The following is an 18,473-nucleotide window of genomic DNA, read 5'->3' as shown; positions in this document are numbered from 1 at the left end:
ATATAGAAAATCTTTATTTCATATTAAATTTCTCCTTTTATTCAACCAAATAAAAAAATATTGCAAGATGTTGTACACAAAATGTAATGATTAAAAAACAGTTAACAGAGGTGAAACATACTGGCTGTACATCTCAATACAATGTTCATTAATCAGGTGATCGGTTGACCATTACAGCACCAGACAACAGTATTTAACAATTACAAACATCAATATGTGGCCTGAGAAAAAAAGTGACCAAAATAACCCAACATGTTTATATGATAGCATGTGTCCCAGCAGGACATTGGGAATATAAGTTTATTTACCAGAATTTAGTAAGAATATAGCTACCACAACTGGAATCGCAAAGTTGGATAAAAAAAAATATAATCTGATTTGAAAACTTAAGTCGAGACTTCACATCATGTCCGGCATCAGGATCGCAGAGTCGTCTCGCATCAGGCTGATCTCCGTTCTGAGTTTTTCATTTTCCTTCATAACAAAAGCAATTAATTTGGTGCTTTCATATTTTATCCCACCAAAACTTTCATAAGAACAAAGTTTACCTCTTGTAGTCTAGTATTGTCCTTTTTCAGTTTGACCAGGTATTCAATCCTCTGTTTGTGGTTCTTATGTCCGACGAGTTTTCCGTTCTCCTCAGAGAGTTTTTCATTCTGCCTACGCAGAACCTCGTTCTCCTGTCAGAAACAGATTTTACGTAATCAGTGATGTTTCTGCAGGTCTTTATGGAAGAAGATATGAGAAGACTAACACTTTAAATATTCCCTTCTTCCTCAACATCATCAGCAAAAATCACATAAAAGTATTTTGAAGTAGTTGGTTCATTTATGTTTTTGTCTTTTATGCTTGTCTGATAGAGAAACCTACAGAAGACAATTAAGGCCACCAGGGAAAAACAACAACTTTTTTTCTCAGAATTTTGACTTTAACCTTCTAACATAAATCAGAATTCTGAAAAAAATTAATAAATAAAAAAATAAATAATCTGAGAAAAAAATTATTCTGAGGAAAATATTGTGAGGGGGGGAAAATCATTCTGGGGGAAACAGTCAGAATTCAGAGGGAACAATTATTGAGGAAAAGGTGACAATTCTAAAAGGCAAAAAAAAAAATCTGAATTCTGAGAAAAAATTGAGGGGAAAAAAAAAAAAGGAATTCCAGGGAAACGGAATTCCGAGAAAAAAAGAATTCTCGAGGAAAAGGCCAGAATTCTGAGCAAACAACGGAATTCTGAGAAAAAAATTCTGAAGAAAAAAATAATTCTGGGGGAAAAAAAAGCAAAGTGCATATTTTTATATTTTTTACACCTTTGCCTTAGTTCCTGCTTTGAGTATGTTCTTTCAGAAAATTACATTTATTTTTTTGAGTCTATGCCCTCCAGGTAACGATTAATTAATTAATTACCAAATTAATTGACAATTATTTGAATAATTGATTCATTATGATTAATCGTTTCAGTCCTGCTCAGAAGTACTACCAGCAGGGTGCTGATCTCCTGTTCTTACCTGGAGGAGTTTCTCCTCATCGTGAACCCTCAGGTTCAGTTCTCTCAGCTCCAAGCAGCGGTTCCTCAGCTCAGTTGTTAACTCTTGAATGCAAGTCTGAGACTGAGCAAAGGAAGATTCCTGGTCCTGCAACCTAAGTAACAGAAACCAAGAACAAACCTGGTCAAACACTGTCAAAATATTAAAGTCAGGATTCCTTTCACAAATTACTCAGCGCTTACTTTCTTTGAGCAGCAGAAAGCCTCTGCAATATTTGGTTCTGGAACAGAAAAATCGTGTTATAAATAAGTCGCAATAAGGTATAAATCAATTAATATCATAAATTAAAATCAGCTCAATAGTTTTATCAAATAAACAGGCAGTTTTGCCTGTTTTCCCTGTGTGAAAACAATCATTAATAATTTTTGAAGGCTGATTTTGTGTACAGATTTCATAATCCATTTTATTTATTCAATAAAATTCCCACAGTGAAATTCAATAACTTCTCAAGTATTTTCAAGGTAAGTTTTCAAACTTTTCCAGCTCCAGATTGGAGATAAAAAAACAATCTAAACAAACTAAAAAAACAACAGTTTCATTTCACTTTTATATATGAAATATATAATATAAATATATAAAAACATAATATGTTCAATAAATCATTCAGCCATTAGGACTAATAAATATTCACTGCATTGAAACAATCAAAACAAATCGTGTTGAGGAAAAGGCTAATAAAATTTTTAAAGAAAGTTAAAAAAAAAATCTCTAAAAAAAATGTTCTCTTTACGTTGTCTGTCATTTAGCTAATATAAATAATTTTGGTAATTCTAACTAACCTAAAACAAGATAAGTTTAGTTTGATTTATCTTCAGATTGAGAAACAAAATGAATCCATGTCTTTTTATTAGGTGTATAAAAAATCTGGCTTCAACTGCTAATAAAGTTTTCCAAATTTAGGGTTTTAATAAAATGTTAGATTGTATTTTATTACAAAACCATTCAGTTAGAATATCAAGCACTTCAAGGACTTTGTTTGAAAATCAAACCTTGAAAATATTTAACTGAAATTAAACATTTTCAAGGATTTCAAGCACCTATACAAACCCTGTTTATTGTTTCATTTGTGTTTTTATTTCTGTTTTATTTATTGTTTCTGTTAATTCTTTTAGACAATTAAAATGTCTTCCAGTAACAGTGTTAAATGTTTTCATTGTATTAGTTGAAAATTGTCTCAAAATGGCAATAATATCGCTTATTGCAATAATTTCTGGGACAATTTATCGTGAAGTAAAATGTGTAATTGTGAGTGAATAACGATCCAGACCTTTTCTGCTCTCTCCTCCTCCAGCTGCTTCAGCACAGCCTGCCGAAGGTCTTTACCCAAATCCTCACTGAAAAAACAGGAAGATCTTCTCTAATTTCTCTGATGAAAGGTGAATAGTGACAAATGTATTCAGTGAAGAAAGCCAACCTATTATTATTTCCAGTCGGAGTTAGCTGGCCCTCCTTGGTGTAAAACTTTTCAAGCAAACCCTGAATCTCCATTCGAACTATTTCTTTCTCTCTCAGCTCCTCCTGGAGAAATGCACAATGTGAATATTGATCGTATTAAAATTCAACTATCATATAAATACATTCACTTTGTCTGAAGCTGAAAGGAAAACTATAAGTCATTTTTTTAAAAGAAGGTACAGATATAATTTAGTTTGCACCTTGAGTCTTTGGATCTCCTCGTTTTTGGCGCTCCTCTCGCTGTTCAGCTCGGCCAGAAGAAGCTCCATGGTCATCATGGAGGAGCGCCGGTTCTCCAGCTCTCGCTCCTGGCTCTCCAACACCTCGGTCAGATCTCTGTTAAAGCTCCCAAAACCACAGGGAGTCTGAAGCAGGAAAAGCAAAACAGATAAATATACACATGAATGCATGATCAGGGTTTCTGTAGCTTTCAGAAACTCCAATTTAAGACTTTAAGACCATTATCAAGGCTAAAATGTACAAACTTCATCCATCCAACTGGCAATAAATTTGCACTTAGCAAAAAAGTTAGCTAGCAATAGCTTATTAGCATCTAATTAGCGGTAGCTTCAACCACCACAGAATGTACTCAAGATGTACGAGTGCGCCTCAAACTTTTGCCTGACAGAAAAGCCACGCAAGAAAAAAATTACAAAGAATATACAATTAAATAGTTCTGCCACAATAAAATTGAAGACCCGTTATTGACATATTAAAAGCCAACTTACTATTTCATAATGAATTTAAAACATTTAAAGGCCTTAATTTTAGATTAGGGCTGAAATTATCAATCAGATTGATCATGATTAATCAGATTAATCACGATAAATATTTGCGATTAGTCAGTTATTGAAATAATTGTCAACTAATTCAGTAATTAATCGCTAACTGTAATATATTGGAGTTAATATGCTGAAAGATCAGCCGAGCCAGAACAATAATTCAGGCAAAATTACACAAATAATTATAATCTTATTTTGTAGATAAGATTAAAAAACACTTTATAAATATGTTCTATCAAGTGACATAGTTAAATCTTCACCAGCTTCAAATTCTATAAAAACAAAAACATCTGTTGCTGTCCAATTATTAATTGGTTATTACAAAATTTAGTCAAGTAATATGCAAATAAAACATTCATTAACGGAATCTCATTATAGGAACATAATATAATTATTTGTATCTTTTAAGGTATTTCTAATATTCTACTTAATAAAAGCTTACGTGGTTAAATGAAAAATCTGCAGAATATTCCAATTCTTTATCCAATGAATCGATTAATCATCTGAAAATTGTAGCTTTAGAAATTTATTACATTGATTATTTTAGCACTTGATTAAATAATAGCTGCATTCTTTATGAGATTATAAGACTTTTTAAGGATGTGCAGACAACCTGATGATGCATTTGCTTCGTATCTGTTGGGATATTAGCGGAATAACCAAAAACAAAGAGTTTTTACCCTGTTTACTGATTTAGGTGTGACCGTCGGCTCCGTCGGTTTGAATCCTCCATTTCTGACCGTTTTCTCAACAGCCTCTTGCTGCTGTTGCACCTGGTCAGAAAAACGTTGTGGTGTTTTGAGCCAATCAGGACTTTTTTTTGTTTGTCCTGTAATAATAAGGTTAACATATAAAGTTTACCTTTTGCTCTAGACTCTTTATGATGAGCTCTTTTTGCGCTGCTTGCTCCTGTGTGGCATTCAGGAGGCTCTGCTGCTCATCGCAGACCTTCGTGAGTCTCTCAACCTCCTCAGTAGCATAAGTTATTTCTTCCTGCAACACCTCAACCTACAAAAAAATACACACATAAACAACTGCATTAAACAGTATATAATTATTAAATAAGAGTAAAATAGTGCTGCTTCTTACAGGCAACAGTAAAGGGAAACTTTCACCAGGTTAAAAGTAAAGCTTCGCGATAAATTGATTTTATCGATTGATCAAATTTTAGATTTTTAAAGATTTAATATTTTGAAAATTCGTCTTTATAGGGTTAGTAACTCCTTTGGTCTCCACAGTTTAGAGTGATGTCAGCAGGTCCAAGGCGGCCATCTTGTTTGACGAGTGTTTTTTACAGCTTCTATTTATTTGGACTTTGAATTCAAGTCAACTCTACGAAAAAATATAAGGGTTTGTGTTTTTATATCAAGAATGAAGTCACATAACTACAAAAATACAATCATAGATATACGAGAATAATTTCATATGATGATAAAGTCAAAATAATGAGAAATTAATATTACCAGAATAAACTGAAAATGAAAAAGTTGTAATATTATGAGAAATTCAAAACAACAACAAAAAAGTTAATAATCCATGATTATCAGAACATCTTTTTTCACAGAATTTTAAGACTTTCTTCTGGTAAAATTTCGTCTGCTAACATTATGACTTTATTGTCATAATTAAACATAAATTCTCACATTCTGGCTTTAATAGTCTGACAGAAAGGATGACTGAAGTAAAACTTACTTTTGAAAATATTTTCAGTCGGCTGTAATTTCTTTATTAGAAACAAAAACAGCAAAAAACAATCGAGTAAAATCAGAAATTGGTTCTGGTTTGAAAGAAATCTAATATTTTATTTTTAAGCCGTATCTCCCAGCTTTGCCTCATCAGAGGAGTAAAACATGTACATAAGGAAGATTTCTGAGGGTAAACTTTTATTCACGCACATTAACAGGATTATAATCCCACGCACATTAACAGGATTATAATCCCAGTAGATTACCTCTATCTTGTTGGAGGCCATCTTTCTCTCCATAGTTTCTTTCAGTTCACCGATTTCAACCTGCATCTTCTGGTTCTGCTCTCTCATGCTGTCCCTTTCACAGCAGGCATAATTATACTTAGCCTGGAACAGATTTAATTATCACATTAATTTAATAAAAACTGCCACAAACTGCAGTGGAACAATGAAAACTGATGATCTAAAAAGAGGAAGAAGAGCACCGTCAGGTCTTTAATGTCTCCAGACAGATGAACGATGTTTTCCTCCTTGTGGCTCAGCTCAGCTCGAAGATCTCTGGTTTGGTTCATGAGGTCCAACAGGACATCCTGATGAAGAGCACAGAGACGTGTTCAGACACGCAGCAGACACACCGATGTCGCGCTCAACAGGAGAAGAACTCGGTTTACTTTGTCGTGTTTAATCTCCTGCTCCAAGCTGCTAATCTTTCCATTTGCAGAGGTCAGATTCTGCTCCAGATCAGCGAGTTTGGATGACTTAAAAACAAAAATAAAACAAAAACGATGAATTAAAACGGTGGATTATTCTTAAATCAAATATGTGTCGTTTGCAGACTCTTATTGTGACCAACCAGGTTTAGATTTTGTAGCATTAAATCTGAGTCTTGTTTTCTGAGCTGTGTGTTCTGTGCCATGGTTTCAACCAGTTCCCTGCAGAAGAGGAAATATTTGTCATGTTGGCATTTGAGTCATAATAATAAAAATAAACAGAGATTTAAATACTCAAGAAGCTCACTTCGATGTGTTTTCTTTGTTTTCCTTCAGCTGCGACATCAGACTGCTGGTGCACTCCCGCTCAGCTTCCAGCGAATTATTCAAATCCTTCAACAAAAGGGAAAAAACATCAGAGACAGAATGAGAGCTGTGACTAACAATTATATTACCAATCAATGATTCTGGTGATTAATCAATTAATTAGAGACACTTTTCACTGAAGTAATAAAAATAAAAAGATAATTCTGTCTCTTTTTAAAATAAGATTTTATTGCCTAAAATGTAAAATTGTGATTCCTTTAGTGAACATGTGATCAACTGTAGCAATGATGCTTCTGCTGCAGCTAAAAAAATACTTTTAACATCAAAATGTGAAAAGCTCAACCATTTTTGTTTGACTCAACAATACACAGCAGGAACAATTTGTTTATTTGTTAATTAAGCAAGTATAGCAAAAGGTGATTAATAGCCGATTTTTTTGTTTTTAATGAATTTGCATTTTGTGTAGAACATGCGTACAGTTTTTTCTTATCTTAAATGCAAATATTTTTTGTGCAGTTTAGACTTATTTACTGCTCTGATTGTGTTGTTATTTCAGCAAATGGCTGAATCTTTGAGTCTATATACTCAAGTTAACAATTAATCCATCGCTAAATTAGTTGATTATTTCAATAATCGATTCATCGTTCCGGCCCTGAACAAAACGTGGCTGAATTTCAGAGAGATTGTTGTAAAGTTGAGAGTTTCCATTACCAGGACCTCCGCTTTAAGCTGGTCGACCTCCTTCTGCCTGTCGCACAGCTCCTGTCGCGCCTGATCAGCATCAAACTTGGCCTCAGCCTGCAGCTGGTCGAAGGAATCCTGCAGAGTTCGGTGCTGTTCCAGAAGCTGCTCCCACTCCAGTCTGGAAATGGGATGCAGAAGATTTTAGCACATAAACACATGAGAGCAGAGAGCAGATCGAGCTTCGGCTTACTGGACTTTGTCGAGTTGGAGCTGGGTGCCGATCAGGTTGCTGGAGAGCCGACTCATCTCTTCCTGATGCTCACGCTGAGTTTCTCTGAGCCCGCTCTTCACCGAGGTCAGCTCCTTGTCGGACGACTGCAGGACCAAACGCAGATCTCGGATCTCGCTCCTCAGAACTGGAAGTCAGAGAGGAAGCCATCCTGAGCTGAAGTCAAAGCCAGGGGTTCTGCAGGTTTCACCAACTCAAATTTAAGACTTTGAAAGACCTTTTTAAAACCGTTATGAATGGAATTTAAGACCTATTTCTCCAAAGAAATGTACAAACAATAAATTTGCACTTACCCATGACGGGCGCAAAAAAGCTAGCTAGCTAGCAAGGGTTTATTAGCAGCTAGTTAGCGGTAGCCGCAACTGTCTTGAGTCGCAGAATGCAATAAAGATGTCTGCATTTTGCCTGACAGAAAAGTCCTGTGAGAAATAACTAAAAAAAACAACTCAATATAGGATGAAATAGTCCTGTCATGACAAAGATTATGACTTGTCATTAACATCTTTAAGCTAGTTTACTTTAAGAGTTTAAGATATTTTAAGGCCTTAAAACCTTTTAGACCACAAGGAATTCAATTTAAGACCAATTTCTACAAAGAAATTTACAAACTTTGTCCAGCAAACTAGCGATAAATTTGCAGTTACACATGATAGAAAAGCTAGCTAGCTAACTGGTAAGGGTATGTTAGCAGTGAGTCAAAGAACACAATGAAGATGTCTGCGCATGACTCAACCTTTTATGTTATAGAAAAGTCCTGCACTAAAAAAAATTAAATAACATACATGGTTATTACAGGCCTATGAGCAATGCAAAACATGCTCATTACATTTTTGTACAAAATCATTCTTAGATAAGATTTTAGTCAATTTTGAGTTCCTTTCAGAATTAGCTCTTTTAGGGCCTCCTGTCACTTTAAATCCAAATTAGCTGCTGCTGGCCACGCCCCCAAGCTTAAAATGGCTGCAGATAGATGCACAATTATGCAACTATACATTTTTGAAAAGCAGAAATGGAGCCTCCAGCACAATCAACAAGAACGCAGCAAGTGCTTTCTGAACAGAAAGCCAAAAACAAAACACTTGTCTTTCATATGCCCCTAAAACTTTTCCAGCACATGTAGAGTTAAAACCAGCTGGAGTTCTACTTGGGTTGCTAGTTAACAGGCTGGGCTTCACTGGGGTTGCTAGGTAATAGGGCAGTCCCTACTGATTTGTGACAATACATTCTGAAAGCTTATGAAACGGCTCATTTTCCAGACACCAAAAAAACAAATTTATTGCCAAAAAAAACTGTTTCCTTGAAGCACTTGGGCTGCTTTTAGAAGCAGTTGAGACCCAAATTGAAGAATAAAAACATGCGAAATGTGAATTTTGCATATTATGTCCCTTTTAATATATTTTTAAGGAGATATTTTACAACTTTAGTTTTAGACATTTTAAGCCTCACCTTCTGCAGCTTGCTGTTCAGACTGAAGGCTCTGCTGCAGGCCATTAACCGTTTCCTGAAAGCTGAGCTGATCTTTGCTCCTATTGGCTCGTTCTGCATGAAGTTGCTGCAGAGGATGAATGTTGGACATGATTTAGAGACACAAAACAACATCTGAGTAACTTCAGGTGTGACTCTTACCTCCTCCTTCTGGTCAGACTCCTGAGAAATCACAGCGATCTGCTCCTCCAGCTTTGCAATTTGCTGCAACAGCTTGCTGTTATTCATCTCCTCCTCATTTAACTGTGTTTGGACACGACTCACTTGATCCTGGATGACAAACATTTAAAGGTTAAAGGAGGAGCTCTGACTGCTGCATGTAAAAGACAACCTGCATTAGCGCACCTGAACATGACGCAGCTCTTCTGTCAGGGCCATCTCCGTCATGTCTGACGGAGGCTGCTCAGACCAGATGTCTTCTCCGTCGTTTTCAATCCCGTTCAAATGTTCTGGACTGGAGAGCGGAATGAGCCGCGACCGCAGGTTGTATGCTTTAGTGGGCGTGGTGAGAATCTGATAAAAGAAATTTAAAAAGATGTTTTAATGACAACACAGATTTGGCTACAATATTTTCCAATATTTCACTTAAATAGCATTTCTGACGAGAAGAATCATGAAGTCGAAAATAGATTTTTACAGGAATTAAATATTTTTTCTTACTGTCTGACATTAATAAGACTAAACTTATTTGCTAAATACAAAAACAGGTTACTTAGTTATATATTTTTAGTTTTATTGAATCTGCACATCCTAAAAATCTTCCATTAAAGTTTTAAAGCCGTTTTTATGCAATATCAGAAATACAAGATGAAAACAAACAAATAATTAACAAATTTACTGCCAAAGATGCAATAAAATAACATTCCTTTAGTGTTACTTGATTATTTGCAGCTAAAAAAAATATCCAAACATATAAAAAGCTCAACTTATAAATCGCCATCCTTTTTTTGTGATTATTTTTTCAATTAATTAATTATCGGATCACCAGAGGTGATAAATACAAGGTTGTTTTTACTGAAGTTGAACTGGGAGAGGGGGAGAACATATTTACAGATAAAGAAGTTTTTTTTACTTGTTTTTTAATCTAATTTTATTGTTTTTTTTGTTGTTTACTAACTGCTTTTGCTGTATTTTTTATTTTTTTTTTAGCAAATTTATTTATTTGAGTGTGTGCACGCCAATGAATGATAAATTGGCTTCTATATTAGTTGATTATTTTAATAATAAATTGTTTCGACCCTTTTGAGCCAGTATCTTGGGCTGATTCACTCACTCCCATACCGTTAATACTTTTATTTAAACATTTCTCTTTCAGGTATCTGGCATTTAGCAAACACTAAACCTAACTGATATAAAACATGACAATTTTAGACTGATTTAATGTCAGACAATGGGAAACACAGCTACGTTTCTTCTGATACGGTGAATGTAAACATTTGGTTTCGGCCATGTCTCTACAAACTCACCTTTATTGTTTCTACATGAATCCTGTTGAGCTCAGAGACTTCGTGTTTTTTGCATGCATGACTGGCTTCCAAAATGTTTTCCAGGTGCCTGTTGGATTTCTCCAGGTATCTTTTGTCAGACTGCAGCTGAGACAGCTGTTTCCTGAAAACACAAACGTCTGAGTCAAACGATGAAGAACTCACAGGATTCGTAAGTGAAAGAAATCATCGTCAAGTCAGAATATCAGCAAATACAGTCAAAACATGTTGACTTCTGCATTTAATTACAAAATAAAAGTGAAATACATATTTTTCACTGTTTATTTTGTAGTTGAGAGCAGAATACTGTGTAAAATCAAGGGTTTATGTTTGTGGAAAACATAAAACAGGAAGAAAGCAAGAAAAAAAAATCTATTCTCAGATTTTATTCTGCTACACAGATTATTGATGAGGATTTGACATTAAGATCAGTTTTTAAAGTCCCTTTTTTTTAAAAACTACTAAGATTTAAATACCACACAGTATTAACACTGATTAGTGTGCAACATTTATGAGTAAAATATATTGTTATCCATTTTATTAATACTCATCGTCACTCTTAAAAATATTTTGAATTTAATTCATTTTTAAAATACATGCATCTACTTTGTTTTTCTACTTCAACGTAAAACTACAATATCAAAATGTTCGCTCAACCGTTTCTCTTTCTTGTTCTGGACGCCATCTTTGTTTCTGTCTACAGCTCGGATTAAGAATGATCAGGGCGCCCTCTGATGGACGGAGGCCAAACTACAACACTAAAAGGTCTAACCAGTCGGTATTAATCAACTGGAATTCATTTTAATATAATAAATCATTAATCGACAATTCATTGTAAATTGATTAATTCCATCCTTAATAAATACACTTTCTTCAGATTTTGTTCATCAGTAAAGATTAGAGGGTACACTGTAACCTTTCTTTACATTTCTAATTGACTAGTTTTATAAATTGTGCTTTCATGTTCTAATTAATTTCATTCATTCCTTACTTCGTGATATCTTTGTACTCCTCAAAAGCCTGCAGGGCAGCTGTGAGGTCTGACTGTTTCTGCAGCAGTTTAGCATTTAGCTTTCCGATCGTGGCTGCAGACGCAGAATCTGTCGCAGACGAAGTCGAAGCAGCCGTAGAAGCTGTGGAGGAGCAGCAGGTGATTATTAAAACTGAATGTAAACAATGTTCTCCAAGATATTTGATGCCAGCAGACTAACCTGGAGTCAGTTTTTCTGACTCCAGCGCCTTTCGAAAGGCTTCCTCCAACTCAGCTGCAACTTGGGTGGAAACTTCTTCACATTTAATCACAGATTCAAGAGATCGCAGCAGACGGTTCTCTTCTCTGAGGCTGTAATTCTCTGCTGCATACCGAGTCATCTTTGGATGATGGTCAACCTTAAAAGCAACAAAAGGCAAGCAACAATCTTTTAGATAATTAAATCATTAATGCTTATGAGAGAATGCTAAAATCAGATTTTTACCTGATCACTTAAGATCTTAATCTCTTTTTTCAGCTGGTCAATCAAAGCCTGAGACTCGGCGTCCGTCGTCGAGCTTTCTCCCGCCTTCAGCTTCTTCTCCAGACGGGAGATGTGGTCTTCTCTGAACCTGATGATCATTCTGCTGGAGTGGATGAACTTGTCTTTCTGGGTCCAGGCCTCCTCCAGCTGAGCCACTTTCTTGAGCAGGATCTGATCAACGGTAAATGAAGCCGTCAGAACCCGCAGCCCCACAGCTTCCCAAAGTAAATTAAAACCCCTCCACCTTCTTCTCCTCGTTTTGCTTCTTCCACAGACGCACAGCAGCCATGTACTTCCCTTTATACAAAACATCCTGCTGATTTTCAACTGATGGACCTGGAAGGAGTTTCAGAACCAGAATTATGTTAAAACGATTCATCTGATTAATCAATTATTGAAATAATTATCAACTAAATTAGTAATCAATTAATTGTTAACTATTGTAAACAGATTCAGGTTATTGGCTGAAAGAAATAACATATTCAGAGCAGTAATTAAGCTAAAACTGTACAACCCCCCCCCTACATTTTGTATTTAAAATAAAAATAAAAAAAACATTTTTGTAGATATGTTAAAACCAGAATTCCTCAAGTGGCGTAGCTTTAGCTAAAGGAATGTATGTTATTGCATTTTAAGCAAAAATTATTTCTTATTCTCATTTAAAAATTATATTGAATTATTTATTTTTTATGTATTTTTCATACAAAAATCAGCAGAAAGTGCCAGTTTTCTTATCTGATTAATCGATTAATCATCAGACTGATCAATTACTACAATAATTATTAGTGCAGCTCTAATGCATTTTAAGAAACTCAAATAAATTTTTTTAACTCGTGATAACTGAAAATAAAAGCGAACAAACTGTTTTAAGTATTTTTTTAAGGGTATTTTGTGTCATAAACCAATTAGTTTTATTTTAGAAGCGGCTACTTGTCCCTGTGAAGTCAGACATTATAAGTAATGAGAAATCTGAACACATAAATTAATGTAACAAAAATATGGACACCCCATTAAATATTCAGTTCTTGACCAAGAATTGTTTATGTTTTATTGTATTTTTCATTTTTAATCTCTGAAAGACAAAATGGTTTAATTGCACCCAAACAAAAATACCTGACCTAATAGTTGATGTTAATCAGGCTCTGATTTTATACTTTTGAGTATCGACTTTGAAATTGTTGCTTGTGAAGTTCCTACTTGGAAGGATGTGATTTATTTGCACGTTTTTACCCATGAGAGGCTGAGGTCCTCCTGGTGCAGAGTCTCCTGCTGAAGAGGTCAGAGCCTGAACAAGCTGCTCCTTCAGCTTCTTCACTTCAGCCTGTAACTGCTTCACGTTCCCCTGTGTGTCCTCGTTAATGACAGCCTGCAGGGAGCAAGAATCCCGAAACATGCTTTAGCAAAACCACAGAAAGGTCTGTAGAATTAAGAGAGAAGGAATGATGAAACACCTTGTTCTTGATCAGCTTTGCTCTCTGGGCGAACTGCAACGTGGACAACGTTTCTCCAAAACACTTTGAACCAGGGTGAACATTAGCTATGATGTAGGTCTTTGCATTTCCTCCAAGAGAATCCTGAAATAATAAAAAGAAATGTAAACAGATGCCATCCTATGTGATTATTGAGAACTAGGATGCAAACAATTAATTGATGATTAATGTTGTTGTTTATTTTCTTTTAGATTTAAATTAGTTTCAATCGATTAACTAATACTATCCGCTTATATTTTTTTTTTAGTATTGTAGTTTGGCCGCCATGCAGCAGAGGGCGCCACTGGTCATCCTTAAGTGGAGTTGGTTACACAGAAACAAAGATGGCGGCGGGATCGTGAACGTGAAAACGTAATGGTCGAAACAAAGTCTGGTTTGGGATGCAAAATGCACTTTATGGAGTTTAATTTTGAAATATAAACACTCGACAAACTAATTAAGTTTTCACCTTAGTAGCATTTTTATGGTAAATTAAATAGCAGCGTCAACTTGGCATTCAAAAATTGCTAATGTGCTACAATGACAGGAGTGACGCAGAAAAATTGTAACATTATGGAAAAAACATGATGCTAATAAACACGGTTTATTTAATGTTGCAAAGTTTTATCATTTCTTCAAGCATTACAACATACGGTAGTTCATGTGAGATTAACTGTTTCACGTTTTATTATTTTCAACTTTTATTTTCCACCCAGCAACTTAAAAGGTTCTTTTTCTGTTATATTTTATAACAAAAAGTTAGTCCAGTAATGTGAGAAAAACACAATTTTTGTTCAGACAGTATTTAATACAGTTGACACAAATTAATATTAAAATGAATTTATTTTAATTCAGTTTATTATGAAAAATGTAGCCCTTCATGTTATGGAAACACAGAAGTTTCCTGGAACAGACGAGAACTTAGGTTTTTAAGAAAATGTCCACTTATCAATTAATCATTAGTTGATTTATAACTTTAGATTAAGTCATTAATCTATAACTTGCATCCTTACAGAGAAGGCAACACTACAGATGCTTACTTTGAGGAGAAAGGTGAGTTTAGACTCCCTGTAGCAGATGTGTCTGCTCTTCCCGTTGGACACGTCCACCAGGGCCATGATGACCTGACCCAGGCACATGAGGGAGCGATTGATGCTGCTCGCCTCCTGCAGAAGAGGACCAGACGCCATTACAAACAAGATTTTAAAAATAATAAAAAACAGGACATGACTATCTGACAGAAAGCTGCACCTTGAGTCTGGACCCCTCAGTGTGGGTGTCTTTCTGTCTCTCGGATCCGGCCAGATCCACCAGGTTGAGCTGAGAACTTCGGATGTTCACCACCTCATTGCGGGACTCCTTGGACTCCAGCGTCATGGTGAACACGGCGTGAGATCTGGAGGACTCGCGGTTCATGGAGGTGGAGGCCACACGCCGGTTTCTCCAGCCCATAGAAAGAACCTGCAGGATTTCAGAACCAAAGGCTTTTTTCCTCCCCAAATAGTAACATTTACATTTTATGGTAAATTACATAAATACATAAATGTGGAGCCTATATCACTGCATGTAACGTTTTTTTTTCTTCTAACTCTGTTTTATGTTTGTAAAAACGGAAACAAATTACATAAAACAAAAATCAAAGAGATTAACTGTAACTGTATAAATGTAGCATTATGTGAAACTACAAATGAACATTACCAAAGCAGTAAAGACAGTAAATCTTAGTAGAATGAAGTGGCATCCTCTCTAAATGTTGTATTCTTCATCATAAATTATGTTTTCTATGTTTTTCCCATTTATCCCAGAATTTGAAAAATAAGTTCATCTCTAAATTGACTGTGAATGTTATTTTTCCGATTTTGTAAACATCTGATACCATCTGAGCACATTCTTGGGCGGTTGGTTCTTTTTCTACAATCTGTTTTTTTTGTAATTTCCTTTTTTACAGCCACTACTCGTATATCATAAAGGCCTCCACCTATTTATTGCATTTCATGAGTTTTGCAGCCCATAAAAATTGTTTTGAAATGTGGTGGGATAATTAACTGCATTGTTTACAATATTTTTGGAGAATGACATTCCCTAAATATATGATAATGATGAGCAGCTTTTAATTGTAACAGTTTAATCTTCCTTCTTGTTAATAAACTGAGACATTATTATTATTATTATTATTACTGTCAGTATTGTAATCCATCCTACCTGATAAGCTTCAGCTGCTGAGTTCACAAACTTCTCCACAGCTCCTTCGACAAACACGCCTTTCTTAATGTTCTCTCTGAGGAAAAGGCTGGCAGATGCTGAATCCAGCAGGTCGTAGATTTGTTCGTTATAGATCTCGATAAACGAACATTTGCAAAGGAAACTCTTTGAATTTCCAGACTGTTTTAGAGGAGAATAAAAAGCAACGATGAGTGGAAAGATAAATCAACAGTGCTATGAAAAGTGCCGTGATTTAGATTTTTCATTCCTTTAATAAATTAAGTCAACTTTTGCAAACTGATTTTTGAATTCAAAGAAGTTATCTTTGAAATTAAAAACTGTTTAATCTAATCTGGAACATTTAACTCACCCTTTCCACTTCTCTGCCAATAAGAAAAAACAGATACTCGAAACTTCGCGGTATGACCCCCCTCAGCTCGTCTGTGAAGTTGTCCAGCTCAGACGGACCTGCAGCCAGAGGGAGACAGATGTGACTTTGGTTCTGTCTGATTTTTCAGTGAAAACAGCGATGGCGGTGAACACGAACCGAGCATGGTGAATGTTTTTCCTGAGCCTGTTTGTCCGCTGCAGAATCAAAACAGGAATCTCGTCAACGGCTGAATTGAGGCATTACATGCAGAACTACATGGTTCTTTTTATTTTATAAAGTAAGACATATAATACTTACTAAGCAAATATAGTACCGTTATATCCATTCATGCAAGACTCAACAATATTTTTGGCCACACTGTTGAAAACAGAATCCTGTTGCAGAATAAAAAACAAACGTTAAAGCTGTAGATTTACCCTTTATGTTTATGATAAACTGACTAAACATCCCAGACCTGAGATGTTTGCATGTCGGCCACATGGTCGTAGGTGAAGGTCCGTGGTTCTGGCTTTGAGAGCAGACGGATGGTGTTGGGTGAGCTGACGTTCAGACACAGACTCTGATCCCCGTCTGTGGTCAGCCCAGTACCCTGGGTCAGAGGTCGCACTCGTACAAAGACTTTGATGGAGTCGCTGTCCCCACTGCAATGCAACAAAAAGAATAATCCAACAGGCTGGCAGAGTATTCACTTAACAACCCGTTAAGTGAATATTTGATGTTGAGTTGTTGGAATTATAATCTCTCAGCTGTACTATTTTTTTTTAAAAAAAGGAATCACAGAATGCTGAATTTGCGTGTTTTTTCTCCACAGGAATAAAATTATACATTCAGGCTCAATAGTGGTGACAACTATTTGAAGACGATTTATTCTGCATATCCTGCAGATGCTTAATTGGACTGAGTCAAGCATCTTACTTCAAACTAGGCCTGTGCAATATGCCTTAAAAGTAATACATAATTATTTCTTCTTTAAAAGAAATTACGAATAAAAGATATGTTCAAAAACTTGCTTTTATTTCAATCATTCCTTCTAGGAACCTAGTATGAACAGAAACAAAGTGCTAAAAAAGGAGTAGATCGAAAACTTATTCTCACTACCCAATATTTAACATTAAATTAAAAGTATAAAGATGTATTTTTATATATATATTTGATCATATTCGGTTCAAATAAACTTCTACAAAAACACTTCATAACTCAGCTCCACGCGTCCATTACAGCTGGATTACTGTAAAACATATTGATATCTTCCTTTTTTAAATTCATATAAGTAGATTTTGCTCTTTCTCTGCACGCCTGTAAAAATAAAGAGCTTTATCTGAGTCGTGTCCTGAGCATTTATTACCTGGCAGCAAGAAGAGTTGAATCTCCAGATCCTGAATTAACAAAAGAAAAAAAATCAATTAGATTAAATATTTCCCAAGTCAACCCAATGAGGAGCTACGACAGATAAATGCAGATAAGCTAACAGTCAGAAATGTAAGAAAGCCCGTTTAAAACACGCTCTCTTTTTAAGCCAGCAGTGGATTTAACTGCGGTTCGGATACTAACAGAGAGACAAACATTACTATCCAGTTGAGCTAACCGAAAAGAAGGTTTCGGACTCCAATCTTACCTTTTCCACCGGAACTCATTGTAGCAAACGTTAATAAACCACACAGAGTGAACCGTATGTTTGTCTTCAAAGTATCTGGAACCACAAAACTACAAGATTTTAGCTAACATTGTTTACATCCTTTAAAATTGGCGGGCGGATTGCTCATCTACTTCTTCCGTCGTCGCTGTGTACAATCCAGCTGATTGGTGCGCCACTGCCCTCTACTGGCCTCCTCCTTTTCTTTTTTTTCTGCAAAGAAAATGCAACAGGAAACGCTTCACAAATAAAAATGCTATTTAACTTGTATAATAACTTATATAACAGAGCATATTAAAAGAGATGTTTAATTAAAAGAGAGCTTTAAATAAACTGTATTTTGGTATAACACTTCCTTACAAAGTTATTTTACCTTATAAAGTGTTTAAAATACGGGTGGTCTTTATAAGTCTATGAAAAACAATGCAGCCATAAGGAAGTAATTATTACCGTATATTTAACCCTTAACAAATAAACCAACTTTTATCACATTTAAAGTGAAATGCCTTTTGATCCAGTTCTGAAACTCTTTCCAAAAAATATTCATAACGTTTCAAGGGGGAAAAAATGTTTTTGCTAACAAATCATAGGAATTGGTATGTGTTTTTACAAAAAGTTGTTACAACAGTAAACTTCATACATAATTTTTAAATGGAGTTTTTTACTTTTGTGAGAGTGGAAAGGAAACATATTTGGTCCTGGTTTATTATTTTAAAGCGATAGTGTCATAATTAAAAAAAATAGAGCTTCTTAACTAAGCCAGTATAGACTGTGATAAAGAAATCAGGATCATCTATAAAAAGGAGTTCAAATA

At 35.3% G+C, this 18,473-nt stretch overlaps 1 protein-coding gene across 3 annotated transcripts; it reads right to left on the bottom strand.

Moving 5' to 3' along the window:
- Positions 1–69: 69 nt before the first annotated feature.
- On the bottom strand, positions 70–17,833 carry kif15 (kinesin family member 15). Of its 3 annotated transcripts, none has more exons than XM_016663031.1 (35): positions 17,642–17,833; positions 17,372–17,402; positions 16,481–16,667; positions 16,324–16,400; positions 16,183–16,220; positions 16,006–16,103; positions 15,636–15,815; positions 14,685–14,894; positions 14,474–14,599; positions 13,416–13,538; positions 13,162–13,330; positions 12,209–12,300; positions 11,926–12,135; positions 11,662–11,839; positions 11,442–11,583; positions 10,433–10,574; positions 9,312–9,479; positions 9,108–9,236; positions 8,928–9,033; positions 7,443–7,608; positions 7,220–7,370; positions 6,489–6,574; positions 6,325–6,403; positions 6,143–6,229; positions 5,957–6,061; positions 5,736–5,858; positions 4,644–4,792; positions 4,465–4,546; positions 3,203–3,367; positions 2,962–3,065; positions 2,815–2,881; positions 1,730–1,767; positions 1,509–1,641; positions 549–680; positions 70–474 (listed from the first exon to the last, which is right to left on the bottom strand). In XM_016663031.1, the coding sequence occupies exons 1-35, from the start codon at positions 17,658–17,660 to the stop codon at positions 400–402; spliced, it is 4,167 nt and encodes a 1,388-aa protein (XP_016518517.1). In that variant the 5' UTR covers positions 17,661–17,833; the 3' UTR covers positions 70–399. The 3 variants fall into 3 exon arrangements, with proteins under 3 accessions (XP_016518517.1, XP_016518516.1, XP_007576244.1); XM_016663030.1 differs by having other exon boundaries at positions 4,465–4,557; positions 4,646–4,792; positions 17,642–17,832; XM_007576182.2 differs by having other exon boundaries at positions 4,465–4,557; positions 4,646–4,792; positions 13,195–13,330; positions 17,642–17,831.
- Between the last annotated feature and the right edge of the window lie 640 nt (positions 17,834–18,473).

The sequence above is a fragment of the Poecilia formosa genome, unplaced genomic scaffold (assembly GCF_000485575.1).
Source record: "Poecilia formosa unplaced genomic scaffold, Poecilia_formosa-5.1.2 Scaffold400, whole genome shotgun sequence".
Lineage (NCBI taxonomy): Eukaryota > Metazoa > Chordata > Actinopteri > Cyprinodontiformes > Poeciliidae > Poecilia > Poecilia formosa.
This window is presented reverse-complemented; position numbering and strand designations above follow the sequence as displayed.

Coding starts and splice junctions, on each gene's coding strand:
- kif15 (XM_016663030.1), bottom strand. Junction 16,668..17,371: donor TCAACTCTTCTTGCTGCCAG/GTAATAAATGCT, acceptor GTTGCATTGCAG/TGGGGACAGCGACTCCATCA. Junction 14,600..14,684: donor CTGAGGGGTCCAGACTCAAG/GTGCAGCTTTCT, acceptor CCTCTTCTGCAG/GAGGCGAGCAGCATCAATCG.